We start from the raw sequence: 22,847 nt of genomic DNA, 5'->3' as shown, positions 1-22,847 counted from the left end.
ACCACACAACTCACTAGAAGACTGCAAACCATCCAAAACTCTGCAGCCAGACTCCTCCTCAAACTCCCACACACAACTCACATCACACAACATTTCAGAGAACTACACTGGCACCCGATATACAAATGCACTAATTTTAAACTCCTCACACACAGATTCAAGGCACTACACAACTTAGGCCCCACCTACCTGAACATCTCTTTCCACCAACCACTCAAAGTGAGTGGTGGTGGTAGGCAAACACATCTATGTCTGATTATGTCACTGTGGTATTGCCTCCGTCATTGAGTCATTGATTCTGAGAATATTCAGGTCCCTCATTGTGCATCTGAGTGAATGGCTATGGGTTAACGGAGTGAATGACTCCAGATAGTTCACTGTGCCTGTGACTCTATTGGAGGGTCACTGAATAAATGACGGGGAGCATGTTCACAGCCTCAGGGAACCTCAATTTCTGTGTCTGAGTGTAAAAGCACCAGTCAAATCTGAAATAGGGTCCTTCATAAAATGGAGGGTGGGGGGTCTGCTTTATGAAATAGCTGCTCCTCCAGCCAATGACATTTGAGGAACAACTGAAATGTGACTGACAACACTTTAAATGGCTAGATAATACAAATGATGTAATCCTTTCAAACCTAACCAGAATCTTTTTTAACCTAGTATCACTTACGGTTTGGTCAGTAGGCACGAGCAGAATTTTATCAAGAGCTTGAATGTTTCCCTAGACCCTGACTACTACCCAGTCAACCTCCAGGAAACCCAGTAGGCCTTAAAAGGTCTAGCGGCAGGTAAGGCCCCGGGATTGGATCTTATACCGGGTGACCTGTTTCTGGCTGAGCAAAAGGCTTGGGTCCCATATTTTTGTCTCTACTTCAACACCATTATTTGCGGTATGGAAATCCCCAAAACTTGGTTGGGGGCTGACATTATCCCCATCCACAAAAAGGCTTCCCCTCTGGACCCGGCAAATTACCGCCCCATTAGTCTTATCGACGTCTTACAGAAACTTTTGGCCCGCATTTTACTATCAAGGTTGCAGTTCTGGATGGACGAACATCACATCCTGACTCCCCTTCAAGCGGGCTTCCGTGCTAAAGTTTCGACCATAGACCAACTTTTTAGACTCCAGATGGTCTACTGGAAGACGGTTACTATGGGAGCGGGTACTCTGTATTTGATCTTTGTAGATCTTAGATCTGCATTTGACCTGGTCCAGAGGGAGAAGCTATGAGCGGTTCTACTGGAAATGGGTGCCCCAGCTTACTTATGCCATCTCTTCAGACGGCTACACCAAGAAACGTTTGCAAGAGTAAGGTTTGGGAGGGTAGGAGAGCTCTCGGCCGCTTTTTCGTTGGAAAAGGGCGTGAGGCAGGGGTGCGTCTTAGCCCCCACTCTCTTTTTAAATGGCCTGATTAAACATCTTTTGGGCACAAAGGATTTAGACTCCCCTAGCCTGGCATCCCGAATAATCCCAGCCCTAATGTTCGCTGATGATACCCTTTTATTATCAAAAACTTCCTCGGGTATCCAGCGGACATTGGAGGCTTTTTGCTCCTTCTGTCGACTCAGAAATTTGGAGATTAATCTCTCCAAAACAAAATTTATGGTTTTTAATTCCAAATCACCCAACTGTCCCCTCCCCCAAATGTATGGCATTGCACTCGAAAGAGTTTCCACCTTCGAATACTTAGGGGTAACTCTGAATGATAAGATGGAATGGGGGTCCCATAAGGCTAGCATGAAGTTGTTCCAATCTATTGGAGATATCCTCAGGGACAAAAAGTCTCTTTCAATCATTTGTGTAAGCAAGCATAGACCCGATTTCTTTGTCCAAAGGAATCACGTAGTGTATCCAAAATCCGAACTTTATTTCTTTTTAAAACACAGTTCTTTACAGCCGACGCGCGTTTCGCCCCCTATAGGCTTTCTGAAGGCTGCAAGTCATACATAAAACAGTACATTACAAACTATGTTACTAAAATATTTTAAGTAACATATAAATACAATTATTTATACTTCATCCATCCATCTAAATAGATGTTACAATCAGCTATTAAACACCTACATTTAGCAGTGTTTTTAAAGTTTTTAGTGTTGGCCAAACTGTAAATTTACCAATGTGTTCTGCTTTTATGGTTTTCAACCGACAATAAAGCTTTTTTGACTTGACTTGAATAGGAAAGCTCAACATTTCAGACCCCACCCCCTTAACTTTTTACTTGTTTTCTCTTGCACGGATCTGCATGAAATGTGAAATACTGGACCTGAGCGGACTAAGCAGATCCGTGCGCAGGATTACATGATAGTGCACTGTACAGCCCAAAAACCACTACAGGACACACAGTATCAGTGTGCATTAAAAGCACACTGCACCAGACGGCATACCATGCACGCAGTGTAAAACACCCACTGTACTACTAAGAGCATCAGACATCCCACTGCACTAAACACTGCACTTCACTAGAGATTACACTGCAAACTACAGTACACGGAGTAGAGCAGGACTGCTTTTGATTGAAAGTTCACACTATGCAGCCTCTCCCAGTGAGAGGACTGTACTGCAGCTTATACAGGCTCCAGGATCAGACACACCTGGGCCAAGAATGCAGAAACCCTCCCAGGACAACAGATGCAGCAGATGCAGTAGGTGCAGTAGGCTGCATACACAGACCAGGCCTTTCTCTGATTATGTCCCTTCACTATGCATTCTCTCCCCGTGAGAGGACTGTACTGCAGCTTATACAGACTCCAGGATCAGACATGTTAGTTTCACCGTGTTCATGATAGAGCTACACCCTAAAGAGACCTCTTTTAATTGACCCTCATTTTCGTGGACTCCTGTTCTGGGTCACCGCGACTGGTTCTGAATTTAAAAGGGTTGTCATCAAAGACCCATGTGGGTGTGAAATCGCCACCTGTCGCAACCTCCTCCCCGCTCTCCTCCCCAGTTGTAGACTGTGCCTGACGCTCAAGGTCTCAGTGTGTGCTTCAAAACATAATAATATTCAGATCAAGTCCATGTACCTATATATTTCTTCATCTCTTCTTCTGGTTTCTGAATTTTCACAACTTCAATATTTTTTACTTTTTCTTTCCTTTTCTTCATCTTCATCTCCTGCTCTGGACTCTGAAACGTCACCTTCTTACTCCTGGAAGGACACACACATGCTATTATTAGAAAGAAAATACTGTAAGGAGTGCCGGCAGGACAGCACTTTGCTTGTATTACAACAAACACTCTATGGATATCCCAAAGTGTCACACACTAGCCCTGTCTTTGTCTCTCACATCTCTTGTTGTTTCTCCCTCTCTCTCTTTGCGTGTCGCTCCCTATCGCACTCTCTTTCCCAAGCACTTGGGATCTCAATGGTACCTGTGAGTATCTCCTGTTACTAATCTTGCAAACACAGCCCCACCCCCCCACACACACAAACACACAGTCTGTACTTTGTTTGCCTCTCTTTCTCCCACTTTCTTTCACATTCTCTGTGACTTTAGGAGCACAAATATAAATGTAAACAACTACTGTCATGAAAGACACACACACACACACTCTCTTTCTCTCTATGCAACGGTCTCTGCTTCTCTGTAACAGGTCAATCCTGTCACTCTATGTATAGGGGCAGAGTCTCTATCTGCTTCTCTCTCTCTCTCTCTCTCTCGCCTCCCTCTTCTTTTATAGGATAATGCCCCCTTGGCTCCTGAGAGGAGATAGGTTTATACAACGCCTGCTGTTTTGTTGGCTCCTGTAAGATGGCCTGTAGCTCCTATTGTGGTGTAGGTATAAGCAGTCCAGACCAACGTTCCCTCTAATTTTTTTTCTCTGTGTGCGGCAGTATAAGGTCTCTGTGCAATGCAGCCAAGGTTATGTGCTCCAGGAACCCGACCGCGCGTGTGGGTGCAGCGACAAATATCAGTGCAGATAGTGTGAGTATTCATGTTAATCACCGCGCCAGTCATGCGCTGCAATTAACAGGAATACTTTCTCAGAGGCAAACTGTTAAAGGGTAATAGTGAGGGAATCACTGGCGGAGGTGGTCATTGGAGGGCACCAACAAACATTGTCACACACGGCGCCACCAGCGCTAAGGCCGGCCCTGTGCGGGGCATATTGTTTGCCTCTGAGAAAGTATTCCTGTTAATTGCAGCGCATGACTGGCGTGGTGATAAACATGAATACTCACACAATCTGCACTGATATTTGTCGCTGCACCCACACGTGTGGTCGGGTTCCTGGAGCATATAACCTTGGCTGCATCGCACAGAGACCTTATACTGCCGCACACAGAGAAAAAAAAATTAGAGGGATTGTTGGGGAGGGCCCAAACTGCTTTCATATTATCCTAACCACGTCCACTGGATATTCACTCCAGGGCAGCTCCAAAAGTGAATTGCTGCCACTAGCAAGCAGGTGCTCTTCTCTACAATTCCTGCCTGTGTCTCTTTCACTCTCCGGAGGACGCTGGACGCTGACCCCTGAGGACACGGACCCCTGAGGATGCTGTGAGCTGAACTGAAGTCATCGGGGTCGCGGACCCCAGAGGATGCTGTGAGCTGAACTAAAGTCATCGAGGGCCGAAGAAAGGTTTCTTAGGAGTCGGAGCAGAGCTGAGGGACAGAGTTGGGTTTAGGAGACTGAAGAAGACCTTTGAGAATTTTAGTGATGCAACTAAAGAATGTGTAAAAATAAAACAAGCATTGGAAATGCAATAGGTCTCGCAGCATTAGAGTTAGTGCTTTTAGAATTGTTTATGGGTTTTTTTTGTAAATCTTTAGCATTTTTGTTTCCTGTAGCCAATGCTAAAGAATTACAAATAAAAAAAGCCATAAACAATTCTAAAAGCTCTAACTCAAATGCTCCGAGACCTATTGCACTGTGTGAGGGTGAGGGGTTGAGGGTGAGTGAGGGTGAGGGTGGGTGAGGGTGGGTGAGGGTGAGTGAGGGTGGGTGAGGGTGAGTGAGGGGTTGAGGGTGAGTGAGGGTGAGTGAGAGTGAGGGTGAGTGAGGGTGAGTGAGGGTGAGTGAGGGTGAGGGTGAGTGAGTTAGGGTGAGGGGTTGAGGGTGGGTGAGGGTGAGGGGTTGAGGGTGAGTGAGGATGAGTGAGGGTGAGTGAGGGGTTGAGGGTGAGTGAGGGTGAGTGAGGGTGAGTGAGGGTGAGTGAGGGGTTGAGGGTGAGGGGTTGAGGGTGAGGGGTTGAGGGTGAGGGGTTGAGGGTGAGTGAGTGAGGGTGAGGGGTTGAGGGTGAGGGGTTGAGGGTGATGGGTTGAGGGTGAGGGGTTGAGGGTGAGGGGTTGAGGGTGAGGGGTTGAGGGTGAGGGGGTGAGGGTGAGGGGGTGAGGGTGAGGGGGTGAGGGTGAGGGGGTGAGGGTGAGGGGTTGAGGGTGAGTGAGGGGGAGGGGTTGAGGGGGAGGGGGTGAGGGTGGGTGAGGGGTTGAGGGTGAGGGGTTGAGGGTGAGTGAGGGTGAGGGCGAGTGAGGGTGAGGGGTTGAGGGTGAGTGAGGGTGAGGGCGAGTGAGGGTGAGGGGGTGAGGGGTTGAGGGTGAGGGTGAGGGGTTGAGGGTGAGTGAGTGAGGGTGAGTGAGGGTGAGTGAGGGTGGGGCACGGGTAAGCAATGCGTATGCTTTCTTTAAATTAGGCCCCACTAACATATCTTTATAATCCAGACCTACTGGGATTGTCAATACTTGTTATTTCCTTATGCTGAAATGATACAGTTTCACTAGTAAATATTCAATGATTAATTTCAGAACCGGATCATTGCCCTCTACAGAAACAATAAATAGCACTTGTGTACAAAGTTTACAGAAGCAGGATCAAGCAAATGGTTTAATGGGGAATGTAGACCATTTTCCACGATATTTCAAATACATAAAATGTTTATTGCGTGAAACCTTTTGACTGGCAGGTTCAGATTCATGCAATTTAAACTGTCGTGAGCTGGGCTCTGACCTTATCTGGTCCCTAATGTGGTTTTCTCAGAACAGATGATTTGATCTGCAGCCTACTTAACGTATTGCAGGCCTAGTAGAAACAGACAATAATGGATGGCTAGGCGAGAACTAATTACCCAAAGCAAGCATAGAGTCCAATGTTGTGAACTGCGCTAATGCAGCAGACACAGGATGCTTTTAGATCCACTGTTAGTGCTTGGAAGGGGCCGTCGGAGGCACACGACACGTTACAAATGACTTGGCATTACGGAGATTTAATTTCCTACCACAATTTCTGCTCAAGCTGTGCAAACACTTGCTCGTATGTCAGATCCAATGAAAAGAAGATATTACAGGTTCCGGAAAACATTCTGTTCCGGAGGTCAGACCCGATATTCACAGTTTAAGAGCCAAACCATGAGCAAGGAGACTGTCTACAAGTCCTCAGCCAAATTCAAGGCTGCATCACAACACGAGTTAAACATGCTGAACGTACCTCCGTGGTGAGCAGAGCCCCGGATGTCCCTCTCTCTGCCTGCGTTACTCGACTGTGTGTTGTTGCCAGAAAGCATAACGAAACAAGCAATGTAATACTTGTAAAACAAATCGGCAAAGTCAGTACAAAAAATATTAAGTGCATTTGATTTAGTAATTTTAAACTGAGCATTTTGACATTTTGAAATACGCCTCAATGCAACTAATTAATGGGACACAATGCAATGTGGATGTCAAGGGAGTGTACAAATGCAAGTCTGAAAAAAGTTGGCAAGACAAAGTCCAGTGTTTCCGAGCTTACCTTCATAACGCGTGTTGTCAGGTAACACCTAACCCTGAAGGGGAAGAAGAAGAGGAAACTGAATTTCCGTGGCACTGACAGATATCTCTCGCCTTGCCCGTTTCTTATTTCCAGCAGAATGCAGACGAAAGTCGATGAAACGCGGAAGGGTTGGGAGAAAGCCGCCGAGGTGGACGCGAGGAAGATGCCGAGGACCGATAGCGAGAAAGACTCTGCAGTCGACTCAAGGATAGCTAGAGAGGAAGACACCAAGGTGGAGAAGATGGGATTCAATCCCAAACCCAACGTCAATGCGGAGGGACGATAGACGCCGTTGTCAGAACCAGAATACTTCAGAAGGCAGGAGCCAGTCAGCGTGCAGGCTTCGGAGACTCCAGAAGACTTTGCAAGGAAGTACGGAGACCACCAAGAAGATGAAGTACCCCGCCATGCTCTGGAGCCTGGTTAACCCAGCTACGCACACATTTCCTTGGGCGATACGGGGGAGACAGGACTAGGACAGGAAGAGGGTGGAGAATTAAAAAGTAAAAATGCGACACGGTGGGAAGGGGAGGGGGCGGAGCGGGTAAAATAACAAACAAGACGGAGGGAAGAGAGGGGAGGGGGGAGGAGAAATGCGACACGGCGGGAAGGGGAGGGGGCGGAGCGGGTAAAATAACAAACAAGACGGAGGGAAGAGAGGGGAGGGGGGAGGAGAAATGCGACACGGCGGGAAGGGAAGGGGGCGGAGCGGGTAAACCAAGACGGACGTGCACGCGCTTTTAAGCTCAATGCGCATGCGCATTGAGCTTAAAAGTCACGGGCACTGCAAGGAATCGCCACGATTCCTTGCAGTGTGGATAAAGAGTGGATAAGTCCCAATACTCTCGCTTGCTCGATGCGCATGCGCATCGACAGGCGAGACCTAAACAGGCACACATTGGAATATTATTCAGGGGAGCAATATACACATTAAAGGAAATAAATTTAGGACAATGAGCGGAACAGGTACGAAAAATGCACTTTTTAGAGTGACCATTGGATTAATTTATAAATGACACTGACTCATAGAGGTACGAGCCCCATTCCATGCCGAGTGTTCTATCACATGCAGGACATCTCAACTAAACTGATACTTTCTTTAGCTCAGGGTAATGTCTTTAAATGCCCCTCCTTTATGTACATATTTTTGACACTGAATGGTACAGATGCAATCCATGCCCAATTTATCTGGTCTGTTTTTTCAACAACTGCTGCACTCCACACAGTTCTCATTTTTATACACATTGGTCTTTTCACGCGCTCACTGGGACTGGAACAGACGGGCTGACGTGCAGTGCATTACACTTCTGTTAGGCGACCATATCACCATAAAAGTAGAGGTATGGTTTACATTTTAATAACTGCTCTAAAGCTTTTCCCTTGGGAAGGCCCTGGAGTTAATCACTAGTGGGTGAAACGTGTTGGCGTAACCTTCTGAACATACAACCTCAGAGTGAAACGGGCAATTAAGCATTAACCTATGAATGTGAAATATTAAGCCTGAATAGCAAATGTGTTACATTAACATAATTCAACAACTCTATAACTTTGCCTTAGTTTGAAGAACTGTAGAAAAATGCTCTCCACTGTACCTGCCACTGTCTGTGCATTAGATGTCTTCATACAGTTACTAATTCCCAAGAATACCTTTGAAAATTACGCCCACTTTCATTTGTATTACTAAATTAACACTGGGTACTTGGGTCATGTCCACTCCTTAAACTGGAGCAAAACACAGGGGCATTAACCCCTGCAGCCCTCTGGGTACTGAAGGACAAGGCGGGTTTAGGAGAGGATGTGGGATTTCAGAGTATTCAAATTATGTCCCCTAAGCATTTGATGGAAGTTTGAGGATTGGCAGGGGTAAGTGGGGGGGGGGGGGGGGGGGGGGGGGAAACTGTAGGTAACTTCTGTCAAAAAAGAGGCTTTTGATGAAACAATTGAGTGTGCCTGGCCTTGTGTGGTATTTTAATAAGATTAGGAGTTTATTTCGGGGGGGGGGGGGGGGAGGGGGGGTGGCTAAGGCGCCAAGGAAGATGGCCGCAGGTCTGGAGGGCTCCGTTGCGACGTGAGGCAACGGGAGCTCCGCCAGACATTTCTCCTGCTTTTGGATCACCGGACAATCCTGAACATAAAGCGGAACTCGGTGGGCGTCCTTTCATGTGCTTCTCGGCTGGAACGATGCCGCGCATACTGGTATTTTCCTCTCTTGTGTGAATGGCGGTTCGCGTCTGATAGCGGCCGCCATTTTAATGCATTTTTTTCTTCAAGAAGCTGTTTCTCCTCGTTTCTTGGCCCTCTTATTGCTGTGTGTGTGTGGATTAACCTTTTTTAGACTTCAATGTGTTTTGGTGGCATTTTTCATCGACGGTGAGCCATTTATTTGCTGATTGACTAACTTTATGAAGCCTCTCCTCAGGATTTTAGTTGTCCTCTCAGCTTTACCTCTTGGTGAAAATTTATGTCTGCAAGTGGTATTGTGATCCTTTCCTGGCACCACTTACAGTCTATTTTCATTTTAGCCTACTATTATTGAAGAACTAATCACTTTTGTGCTGCATTTCCTGTCACTTCATAGACTTTTTTCTACCATTGATTTTTTGTCGCACCTGTTTTACTTCTCAATGGCGACATCACGCTCCACTCGTAATATTTCTCCTCAGCAACGCACTGTTCCTGGTGTATCCTTAAAAGACGTCAATTCTTTCAGTGTTTTACAGGACTCATTGGACGATTCAACATCCGATAACAGTTCTCTTAAAGGTTCGCCCTTCTTCAAAGCAGTCTCCTAAATCTGTTTCTTCATCTACAACATTTAGTTCTGGAAAGAGGGTCAAAGCCAATCCTCCTTCTCTGATGAATATGTCAAGGACTATATCCATGGAGCTTATATTGGAGGAGATTCGGGCTCTCAAACCTTATATGTCAGAGACTAATTCCCGTCTCCAGAGTCTTGAGGATAAATGGTCTCACACCCAGCAGAGGGTTGAGGTTCTTGAGGGTTCTTTTGCTTTCTCTCAGCCAGTCATTGACCAGGTTCCTACATTGCGCAAGGAGGTCACTTCTCTCAAACAGCAAGTTGAAAATTTGAAAAATCGGAACAGACGTAATAATTTACGTATTTACGGCCTTGCTGAAAATCTTGAAGGATCAAATCCAACCGCTTTTTTCCAATCTTTCCTTGTCACTCTTCTTGACCTTCAAGCGCTACCTCCTTTAAACATCCAACAAGCACATCGTCTGGGTCCTGCATCTCGCCCATCAGCTTCTACTTCTTTTGCAAAACCCAGAGGCGTAATTCTTTACTTTCTGGAGTATACAGACCTTCTTAGAGTACTTCAAGCAGCCAAGCAGAAAAGGAAGATTTCTTATAATGGCTCTACTCTTTACTTTGCTCAAGACTATGCTAAGGCTACAGCGGATCGTCGTAACAAATTTTTGGACATGAGACCTGCTTTAAGGGCTTTGAATGCCCGCTACGGTTTGTTTCATCCCTGCCTCTTTAAGGTCACCTACAATAACAAGACAACATCCTAGGAGGATCCTGCTCTTCTACAACGTTTCCTGGATTCCTGTAATGCCGATTCTATGGACATCCCTCATGCTTAATTAACGCCTGTTCTACTGTGTATTTTTGCATTGGCTTGTCATGATGTTTCATTCCATCCTGATGTTTGATGTTTCGAACAAAGTGTTATTTTTTTGTCTAATGTTTATTTGACCTCCGTCTTTCTTTTTATACTTTTTTAGATGCTGGTCTTGTGGTCCCTCAGATGTCTTCACTTATTCTTCACGTTCTGCCTGGTGTTTCTTTTCCCCTTGCCTGATCCGTTGTGCTTCCTTCCTTATGTGGTTCCTCCATCCCCAGTTCTCTTGTTTTTCTACGGTATGTCTTTTTGTCATTAACTTTTGTTTTAATTCTTTTCCTCCTTTTATCTCCTTTCTCTACTTTTCTTCATCTTTTCCAAAGCTCTCCTCTTTTCTTTTTCCGTGCTTATTCTTCTTTTATCTTTCTCTGGTATTTTCGGATTCCATGGTCTTCTTCTGTACCTTCATTGTGTATTTTTTGTATCTAGATCATATGTTTTCTTTCCTTATATTTTTCCTTTTTCTATACCATTACAATTTTTCATATTTCTCTGTTCTTTATATATCTCATCCATGTTTTATCTTTATTGTGTTCTCTTTCATATCCTTCAATATTTTTGATACTTTGCTCGCATTTTTTCCAATTATTATTCATTGTTGGTTTTATAGTGACTGTAAGTCACATTTTATTTACTGCTTAGAGTTTTAAAGGTCAATTAATGTAATTTCTTGGGATGTTAAGGGTTTGGGCTCTCCTTTTAAGAGACAGTGTGTTCTTTCCCATTTAGCACATTTGAAAGGAGCCATAGTATTACTACAGGAGATTCATATCAAAGATGTTGAGATTGCCAAGCTACGTCGTAATTGGGTGGGTCATGTCTTTGCATCTCCTGGGTCGGGAAAACGTAATGGTGTCACTATTCTTTGCCATAAACGTTTGAATGTTCAACTTCTCAAGCAGGATAACGACGTGGAGGAAGGTGGGTTGTTGTGTCGTTGTTAGTTAACAAAATTCCATTAACTGTTTTATTGTATATGCACCTACTGTGCAAGATAAATTGTTTTGGCCTCAAATCCTTTCTTCTACAATGCAATTCACAGATGATTATTTTATTTTAGGTGGGGATTGTAATTTCGTTATGGACCCTTTCCTAGACCGAAAATCTAATTCCAGACACTCTCCGTCCCCAATGCATGCTCAATTCACTTCTACTATATCTCAAAGATCCTTAGTTGATTCATGGAGACTTTGTAATCCTACTTTACAAGAATACTCTTACTTTTCCCCTGTCCATTCCTCTCAATCCCGTATAGATTATTTGTTTATTTCCAAAGCCTTGACTCAACACATTACATCTTCGGATATAGGGTCCATCTTAATATCGGATCATGCTCCAATCTCTCTTCACCTCGATTTACTTCCCCCTAGTAAAGGTACCAAGAGATGGAGGTTCAATAATTCCCTTCTTCTAAACAATACTTTTTCCACAGCTTTTCTTAACTTTGCTTTTTTAAAGAAAATGAACCACCCCACACATCACCTCAATTGATTTGGGACACTTTTAAAGCTGCTTCTAGAGACTACATTATTTCCTATGTTGCAAAAAAGCGACCTTTAGACACTCGTCCCTTATCCATGCTCACTTTTAAAATTAAACAATTGGAACATTTATATTATTCAACTAAATCACAATCTGATCTCAATATTCTTATCGCTGCAAAACTTTCTTTCAATAAAGTATCTACTGATCCTTCCAATCTAATTTTACTTAAGTCTAGTGCCAAATATTATTCTTCACAAAACAAAGCTGGTAATATGCTTGCTAATTATCTCAAAGTTAGGAAGGAGCGAATGAAGATTTATTCGATTGTTTCCTCTTCCAACACTATCCTTCATAAAGATGAAGATATTTTAACAGAATTTACTAAGTTTTATCAAACTCTTTACACTCCGGAATCTCCTCCTTTGTCTTCTGACATTGATCGTTACTTTTCTTCCATTCCCTCTCCCCTGGCATCTGATGTAGATTTTTCCTCTTTAGATAAAGATATTGATCCTACAGACATTTTGGAGGCTATTCGTGTTCTTAAAAAAGGTAAAGCACCTGGCCCGGATGGCTTTTCCATTGAATTTTATCAACATTTTTTCAATTTCCTTTTTCCTAAACTTCATCAGTTATTCTCCTTCTTTATAGCTTCTCAGAAATCTGAGGGTTCTTTTCAGGAGGCTTTGATTTGTCTTCTTCCCAAGGATAACAAAGATCATACTTTATGTAAGAATTTCAGGCCTAACTCTTTAATTAATCTGGACTATAAGATCTTTGCAAAAATTCTAGCTTTACGTTTGGATAAAATTCTGCCCCAACTGATTGGTAAAGAACAATGTGGTTTTATCAAAGGACGTCATCTTTCGGATAACACTAGACTCTTCTTCAATGTCCTTAGTAAGTCTCAAACTTCTATCATTTCTGTCTTATATCGCCTTATTATATTCTTTTCCTAGATCTTTTTTTTTTGCTAATGGTCTCGTATCTTCTTCCTTCCCCTTATTTCGAGGGGTTCGTCAAGGGTGCCCTCTTTCACCCCTTCTATTTATTCTTGCTTTAGAACCATTCTTGACAAAATTTAGGATGAATAATGATATCACTGGCTTCTCTTATGGTGAGAGGCAGGTAAAGTTTTCTGCCTACGCTGATGATATTCTCCTTTTCATTTCTAATCCTCAGACTTCTGTTCCTGCCTTTCTTTCGGAAGTTTCTAACTTTGCAGCTGTATTAGGTTATAAACTGAATGTTGATAAATGTGAAATTCTTCCCCTCAATAAATTCTGTTTTCATGCTGATTTTTTAATTTCCTCTTTTCATTGGAGCCCTTCCAAAATCAAATATTTAGGTCTCTGGTTCACCTCCTCAGTTAAAGATACCGTTGCTCTTAATATTAAACATCTACAAACTACTTTAATAGATTCTACGGCAAGGTGGCATCCTTTACTCCTTTTTTGGTGGGGTAGGCTGGACTCTATCAAAATGATGCTAGTTCCCATACATGTATTTTTCCTTTCTAATCTTCCTGTTAATATTCCAAAATCCTGTTATAAAAATATTTATTCTATTTTATCTCGTTTGTTTTGGCAAAATAGAAAAGCCAGAATGTCTTTTTCCAAACTTAAATGCCCCAAACACTTGGAAGGAGTCAATTTTCCAGATTTTTCATCCTACCACACTTCCTTTTTTCTCTCTCATTCGGTTTCTTTTTTGTTAGATTTAGTCTCAGACGACACCTCCTCTCCAATATGGGTTGACATTGAATCCTCCTTTTTTCACCCCTTCTCCTTTAAAAAATTTGTTTTATTGCCTCGTGCTCCGCAGAAGATGTCTTCACCTATTCTTAAAAACTCCAGAAAACTTTTTCTTCCCCTGTTTCTGGATAACCTTGATGATCGTACTCGATTATTACAATCTCCCATTTGGTATAATCCTCTTATTAAAATCAAAAATAGAACTTTTTTCTGGAAAGATTGGCATGCTTATAGCCTTGTTTGGGTGCATCAACTCCTTCTTGAGGGTACATGTTTTTCCTTTTCTACCCTTCAATCTTGTTTTTCTCTTCCCCCTTCTTTTCTTCCCAATTATGTTTTGTTAAGTGCCGCAGTTCAGACAAGTTATGATTCCCTTTCATTATCAATTTCCCAGAATCCTTCTTTTCCTCTCACTTTGCCCTTTTTATTATCTACTTCCTCCGCTTTACAAATTTATAAAAAGTTACATGAATCCCCTGTTGATAGAGATAAGTCAAAAGTGGAACGCGATTGGGAGCTTGATTTGGGAGAATCTTTTTCTGTTTCTTTATGGCATGATACTTGGAATAAAGTGAGAAGGTCTTCAAGAGCAGCTAATACTACTCAAACTTTATTTTTTATTTATAAATCGACTTCTCATCACCCCTGCTAGACTACACACCATAGATTCCTCGATCCCTTTGACTTGTTGGTCCTGCTCGGAATCAAAGGCAGACCGTAAACACATGCTTTTCTTTTGCCCTGTGGTTCATATTTTTTGGTCTAAAGTATGGCAACAAATAAACACTAACTTTCTCACTCAATTCCCCTTTTCTCTTACACACATTTTTCTAGGTACTCTTTCTGATATATGGCCCCCCTCCCACTTTAATACCTCTATCATTGACCTTCTCCTAGCAGTGGCATTTCAGCAGATTACCAGATCTTGGAAAGATACATCGCTCATTTCTTTTTAGGCTTGGTGGTATGCGGTTTGTTTTAATCATAGACTAGATAGAGCATATGTTTATCCTGTTGCACTTTCTATTAAGCGTGATTTATTATGGTTACCCATTACTAATTTTTTGAATTCATCAGCTCAATCCGCCATGTTACAATTCCCTCGTATTGAGGAAGTTTCCAAACCCCCTTGATATGTTTCTGGCTTAAGTTGTTTCTTGCTTAAAATGGTTTCTTGTACATGTTGATTTATCTTTAATCTACTGTACTATTCTCTGGAAAATGTGCATGTGTTTACTACCGTTACACTTTTACTATGAATATTATACTTTACCTGCTGAGTCCCTTTCCTTTCTTTTCTCCCTTCTTTTGTTGTTTCTTTCCTTCTCCCTTTTCTCTCTTTCTTTCTTTTTTTCTCCTCTTTCTCTTTTATAGTCTCTATATTTTATAATTGCAATGTATTCTACATTTCACATTGTATCTTATTTATTTATTGCAATTTGCTTTTCTGTTCAATAAAGTTCTTCTTTAAACTTAAAAAGGAGTTTATTTCAGTTCCAAGGCCGCACTCTGAGAACTCAACTACAATTTCTTAGAATGAAAAAGACTGAGGATATTTTGAGAACAAGGCGAGGGGCCTCAAAGCTGGCTGGAGCTTTTAAAAGACAGGAAAGTCATTATGATGTGATCTGCATATAAAAATTGTATGAGGTGGTACTGCTCTGACTGCAGAGTGGATTTCTGTGAGTTCAGTACTGACATTTCCACACTGTAGCCATACCCGCTCCTTATACACTGAGAGGAGGACAATAAACCAACCTTACCTGTCCAGGATGCTTCTGACATCCTGCAAAACAGAAGAACAGAGAGAAGGACATCAGTTTTCACCACAGATGTTTAGGTGTAACATAACTTGTGAAATTCAAGTTCAGTTAAACACACGGAAGTATCTCACCCAAGGACACACTAGGGTGCTGATCTCACACCTTAACACACACAGTCTGTGGTATTCTGAATAGGGTCACGTGACACTGCACACCTTGTGATATCCCAAATGGACCCACAAGACATCAGAGCATTTAAATTCTGCATCAGAGCAGATAGCAGGGCAGTCTGTGATACTCTGAATGGTGTCACGTTAGAGCGCATGTGATACTATAAATGGGAGAACATTACAGTCAGCAATAGTCTAAATTAGGACACGTGAGGGTGATACTTTGAATGGTGTAACATGACATACAGTCTGTTAGTGTGAAGGTGACACCACAGTCTGTGATACCCTGGATGAGGTCTTAAGACACAGCAATGAAGCATTCAGAATGGGGACACATGACAGTCTGTGATACTCTTGAATGCGGTCACATGACAGACTGTGATTCTCTTGAATGGGGACACGTGGCAGTCTGTGACACTCTTGAATGGGGACACATGGCAGACTGATACTCTTGAATGGGGTCACATGACAGACTGTGATTCTCTTGAATGGGGACACGTGGCAGTCTGTGACACTCTTGAATGGGGACACATGGCAGTCTGTGACACTTGAATGGGGTCACATGACAGTGTGATACTCTTGAATGGAGTCACATGATAGTCTGTGATACTCTGATACTCTTGAATGGGGTCACATGACAGTCTGATACTCTGATACTCTTAGATGGGGTTACATGATAGTCTGTGATACTCTGATACTATTGGACGGAGTCACATGATAGTCTGTGATACTCTTTGATACTCTTGAATGGGGAAACGTGGCAGACTGTGATACTCTTGAATGGGGACACATGGCAGACTGATACTCTTGAATGGGGTCACATGACAGACTGTGATTCTCTTGAATGGGGACACGTGGCAGTCTGTGACACTCTTGAATGGGGACACATGGCAGTCTGTGACACTTGAATGGGGTCACATGACAGTGTGATACTCTTGAATGGAGTCACATGATAGTCTGTGATACTCTGATACTCTTGAATGGGGTCACATGACAGTCTGATACTCTGATACTCTTAGATGGGGTTACATGATAGTCTGTGATACTCTGATACTATTGGATGGAGTCACATGATAGTCTGTGATACTCTGATACTCTTGAATGGGGTCACATGAGTCTGTGATACTCTTGATGGGGTCACATTAGTCTGTGATACTCTTGAATGGGGTCACATGACAGTCTGTCATACTCTGTGATACTCTTGAATGGGGTCACATGACAGACTGTGTTTCCCTGAATGGGGTCACATGACAGACTGTGATACTCTTGAATGGGGTCACATGACAGATTGTGTATCCTTGTATGGGGTCACATGACAGTCTGTGATACTCTTGAATGGGGTCACATGACAGACTGTGGTACCCTTGAATGGGGTCACATGACAGTCTGTGATACTCTTAAATGGGGACACATGGCAGTCTGTGATACTCTTGATTGGGGTCACATGACAGACTGATACTCTTGAATGGGGACACATGGCAGTCTGTGATACTCTTGAATGGGGACACATGACAGTCTGGGATACTCTTGAATGGGGACACATGACAGTCTGGGATGCTCTTGAATGGGGACACATGGCAGTCTGGGATGCTCTTGAATGGGGACACATGGCAGTCTGTGATACTTGGATACTCTTGAATGGGGTCACATGACAGACTGTGATACTCTTGAATGGTGTCAAATGAGTCTGTGATACTCTTGATGGGGTCAAATGAGTCTGTGATACTCTTGATGGGGTCACTTGAGTCTGTGATACTCTTGAAAGGGTCATATGACAGTCTGTGTTTCCTTGAATGGGGTCACATGGCAGACTGTGAAACTCTTGAATGGGGTCACATGACAGACTGTGATACTCTTGAATGGGGTCACATGACAGACTGTGTATCCTTGTATGGGGTCACATGACAGTCTGTGATACTCTTGAATGGGGTCACAAGACAGACTGTGGTACCCTTGAATGGGTTCACATTAGAGTCTGTGATACTCTTGATTGGGGTCACATGACAGACTGATACTCTTGAATGGGGTCACATGACAGTCTGTGATACTCTTGGATGGGGTTACATGATCGTCTGTGATACTCTTGAATGGGGTCACATGAGTCTGTGATACTCTTGATGGGGTCACATGAGTCTGTGATACTCTTGATGGGGTCACATGAGTCTGTGATACTCTTGAATGGGGTCACATGACAGTCTGTCATACTCTGTGATACTCTTGAATGGGGTCACATGACAGACTGTGTTTCCTTGAATGGGGTCACATGGCAGACTGTGAAACTCTTGAATGGGGTCACATGACAGACTGTGATACTCTTGAATGGGGTCACATGACAGACTGTGTATCCTTGTATGGGGTCACATGACAGTCTGTGATACTCTTGAATGGGGTCACATGACAGACTGTGGTACCCTTGAATGGGGTCACATGACAGTCTGTGATACTCTTAAATGGGGACAGATGGCAGACTGTGATACTCTTGATCGGGGTCACATGACAGACTGATACTCTTGAATGGGGACACATGGCAGTCTGACACTCTTGAATGGGGACACATGGCAGTCTGTGATACTCTTGAATGGGGACACATGGCAGTCTGTGATACTCTTGAATGGGGACACATGGCAGTCTGTGAAACTCTTGATGGGGTCACATGGCAGTCTGTGATACTCTTGAATGGGGACACATGGCAGTCTGTGATACTCTTGAAGGGGTCACATGATAGTCTGATACTCTTGAATGGGGTCACATGACAGTCTGTGATACTCTTAAATGGGGACACATGGCAGTCTGTGATACTCTTGAAGGGGTCACATGATAGTCTGATACTCTTGAATGGGGTCACATGACAGACTGTGTATCCTTGTATAGGGTCACATGACAGTCTGTGATACTCTTGAATGGGGTCACATGACAGACTGTGGTACCCTTGAATGGGGTCACATGACAGTCTGTGATACTCTTAAATGGGGACACATGGCAGTCTGCGATGCTCTTGAATGGGGACACATGGCAGTCTGGGATGCTCTTGAATGGGGACACATGGCAGTCTGTGATACTCTTGAATGGGGTCACATGACAGACTGTGATACTCTTGAATGGTGTCAAATGAGTCTGTGATACTCTTGATGGGGTCAAATGAGTCTGTGATACTCTTGATGGGGTCACTTGAGTCTGTGATACTCTTGAAAGGGGACACATGGCAGTCTGTGATACTCTTGATTGGGGTCACATGACAGACTGATACTCTTGAATGGGGACACATGGCCGTCTGTGACACTCTTGAATGGGGACACATGGCAGTCTGTGATAATCTTGAATGGGGACAAATGGCCATCTGTGATACTCTTGATTGGGGTCACATGACAGACTGATACTCTTGAATGGGGACACATGGCCGTCTGTGACACTCTTGAATGGGGACACATGGCAGTATGTGATAATCTTGAATGGGGACAAATGGCCATCTGTGATACTCTTGAATGGGGACACATGACAGTCTGGGATACTCTTGAATGGGGTCACATGGCAGTCTGGGATACTCTTGAATGGGGACACATGGCAGTCTGTGACACTCTTGAATGGGGTCACATGACAGTCTGTCATACTCTGTGATACTCTTGAATGGGGTCACATGACAGACTGTTTCCTTGAATGGGGTCACATGGCAGACTGTGAAACTCTTGAATGGGGTCACATGACAGACTGTGATACTCTTGAATGGGGTCACATGACAGACTGTGTATCCTTGTATAGGGTCACATGACAGTCTGTGATACTCTTGAATGGGGTCACATGACAGACTGTGGTACCCTTGAATGGGGTCACATGACAGTCTGTGATACTCTTAAATGGGGACACATGGCAGTCTGTGACATTCTTGAATGGGGACACATGGCAGTCTGTAACACTTGAATGGGGTCACATGACAGTCTGTGATACTCTTGAATGGAGTCACATGATAGTCTGCGATACTCTGATACTCTTGAATGGGGTCACATGATAGTCTGTGATACTCTGATACTCTTGAATGGAGTCACATGACAGTCTGATACTCTGATACTCTTGGATGGGGTTACATGATAGTCTGTGACACTCTGATACTATTGGATGGAGTCACATGATAGTCTGTGATACTCTGATACTCTTGAATGGGGTCACGTGAGTCTGTGATACTCTTAAATGGGGACACATGGCAGTCTGTGATACTCTTGATTGGGGTCACATGACAGACTGATACTCTTGAATGGGGACACATGGCAGTCTGTGACACTCTTGAATGGGGACACATGGCAGTCTGTGACACTCTTGAATGGGGACACATGGCAGTCTGTGATACTCTTGAATGGGGACACATGGCAGTCTGTGATACTCTTGAATGGGGACACATGGCAGTCTGTGATACTCTTGAATGGGGACACATGGCAGTCTGTGATACTCTTGCTGGGGTCACATGAGTCTGTGATACTCTTGAAGGGGTCACATGATAGTCTGATACTCTTGAATGGGGTCACATGACAGTCTGTGATAATCTTGAATGGGGACACATGGCAGTCTGTGATACTCTTGAATGGGGACACATGACAGTCTGGGATACTCTTGAATGGGATCACATGGCGGTCTGGGATACTCTTGAATGGGGACACATGGCAGTCTGTGGTACTTGGATACTCTTGAATGGGGTCACATGATAGTCTGTGATACTCTGATACTCTTGAATGGGGTCACATGACAAACTGTGATACTCTTGAATGGTGTCAAATGAGTCTCTGATACTCTTGATGGGGTCAAATGAGTCTGTGATACTCTTGATGGGGTCACTTGAGTCAGTGATACTCTTGAAAAGGTCATATGACAGTCTGTGATACTCTTGAATGGGGTCACATGGCAGCCTATGATACTCTTGAATGGGGACACATGACACTGATACTCTTGAATGGGGTCACATGACAGACTGTGTTTCCTTGAATTGGGTCACATGACACTGTGATACTCTTGAATGGGGTCACATGACAGACTGTGTTTCCTTGAATTGGGTCACATGACACTCTGTGATACTCTTGAATGGGGACACATGGCAGACTGTGTTTCTTTGAATTGGGTCACATGACAGTCTGAGATACTCTTGAATGGGGACACATAACAGTTTGGGATACTCTTGAATGGGGTCACATCACAGTCTGTGATACTCTTGAATGGGGACACATGACAGTCTGTGATACTCTTGAATGAGGTCACATGACAGACTGTGTTTTCTTGAATGGGGTCACATGACAGTCTGTGATACTCTTGAATGGGGACACATGACAGTCTGTGATACTCTTGAATGGGGACACATGACAGTCTGTAATACTCTTGAATGGGGACACATGGCAGACTGTGTTTCTTTGAATTGGGTCACATGACAGTCTGAGATACTCTTGAATGGGGACACAACAGTTTGGGATACTCTTGAATGGGGTCACATCACAGTCTGTGATACTCTTGAATGGGGTCACATGACAGACTGTGATACTCTTGAATGAGGTCACATGACAGACTGTTTCCTTGAATGGGGTCACATGACAGTCTGTGATACTCTTGAATGGGGACACATGACAGTCTATAATACTCTTGAATGGGGACACATGGCAGACTGATACTCTTGAATGGGGCCACATGACAGTCTGTGATACTCTTGAATGGGGACACATGACAGTCTGTAATACTCTTGAATGGGGACACATGGCAGTCTGTGATACTCTTGAATGGGGTCACATGACAGTCTGTGGTACTGTTGCATGGGGTCACATGATAGACTGTGATACTCTTGAATGGGGACACATGGCAGTCTGTGATACTCTTGATACTCTTGAATGGGGTCACATGACAGACTGTGATACTCTTGAATGGGGTCACATGAGTCTGTGATACTCTTGAAGGGGTCACATGATAGTCTGTTACTATTGAATGGGGTCACATGACAGTCTGTGATACTCTTGAATGGGGACACATGGCAGTCTGATATACTCTTGAATGGGGTCACATGACAGACTGTGATTCTCTTGAATGAGGTCACATGACCGACTGTTTCCTTGAATGGGGTCACATGACAGTCTGTGATACTCTTGAATGGAGACACATGGCAGTCTGTGATACTCTTGAATGGGGTAACATGGCAGTCTGTGATACTCTTGAAGGGGTCACATGATAGTCTGATTCTCTTGAATGGGGTCACATGACAGTCTGTGATACTCTTGAATGGGGTCACATGACAGTCTGTGACACTCTGTGATACTCTTGAACGGGGTCACATGACAGACTGTGTTTCCTTGAATGGGGTCACATGGCAGTCTGTGACACTCTTGAATGGGGACACATGACAGTCTGTGATACTCTTGAATGGGTTCACATGCCAGTCTGTGATACTTTCGAATGGGGTCACATGATAAGTCTGTGATACTCTGTGAAACTCTTGATTGGGGACACATGCCAGTCTGTGATACTCTTGAATGGGGTCACATGATAGTCTGTGATACTCTGAAACTCTTGAATGGGGTCACATGATAGACTGTGATACTCTTGAATGGGGTCACATGAGTCTGTGATACTCTTGATGGTGTCACATGAGTCTGTGATACTCTTGAATGGGGTCACATGGCAGTCTGTGATACTCTTGAATTGGGGCACATGGCAGCCTGTGGTACTCTTGAATGGGGGCACATGGCAGCCTGTGGTACTCTGTGATACTCTTGAATGGGGTCACATGACAGATTGTGATATGCTTGAATGGGGTCACATGACAGTCTGTTTCCTTGAATGGGGTCACATGGCAGATTGTGATATGCTTGAATGGGGTCACATGACAGTCTGTTTCCTTGAATGGGGTCACATGACAGTCTGTTTCCTTGAATGGGGTCACATGACAGATTGTGATATGCTTGAATGGGGTCACATGACAGTCTGTTTCCTTGAATGGGGTCACATGACAGTCTGTTTCCTTGAATGGGGTCACATGGCAGTCTGTGATACTCTGATACTCTTGTATGGGGTCACATGACAGACTGTGTTTCCTTGAATAGGGTCACATGACTAAACCACAGAGCTACTGAGTAATAGACGGACAATGAAAAAACTTGGCTCAAAGACCATTAAGGGAAGCTAAAAGGTGCAAAAAGACTAATATTAGACCTGCGGTCGCACAAAAACCTGAACAGATAATGAGGCATGAAAAGATTTCTGGTAATTCTACTACAACTCTACATTCAGCTGATCTGGAACAAATTCTTAAATGATTTTGT

The 22,847-nt window shown here is 43.7% G+C and overlaps 1 protein-coding gene across 2 annotated transcripts in view; it reads right to left on the bottom strand.

Annotated features, from left to right (window-relative positions):
- The window catches only part of LOC147669881 (E3 ubiquitin-protein ligase TRIM39-like), an 85,228-nt gene that overhangs the window by 11,612 nt on the left and 50,769 nt on the right, over positions 1-22,847 (bottom strand). For both annotated transcript variants that reach the window (XM_086948179.1, XM_086948180.1), the window contains exons 4-5: positions 15,398-15,420; positions 3,025-3,149 (exon numbers count right to left, since the gene is read on the bottom strand). In XM_086948179.1, coding sequence (XP_086804305.1) covers positions 3,025-3,149; positions 15,398-15,420 — 148 coding nt within the window. The remainder of the gene's footprint in view (positions 1-3,024; positions 3,150-15,397; positions 15,421-22,847) is intronic.

Source organism: Lissotriton vulgaris, unplaced genomic scaffold (genome assembly GCF_964263255.1).
Source record: "Lissotriton vulgaris unplaced genomic scaffold, aLisVul1.2 SCAFFOLD_800, whole genome shotgun sequence".
NCBI lineage: Eukaryota > Metazoa > Chordata > Amphibia > Caudata > Salamandridae > Lissotriton > Lissotriton vulgaris.
The sequence above is the reverse complement of the archived record's forward strand: the minus strand, read 5'-3'. Positions and strand labels throughout refer to the sequence as shown.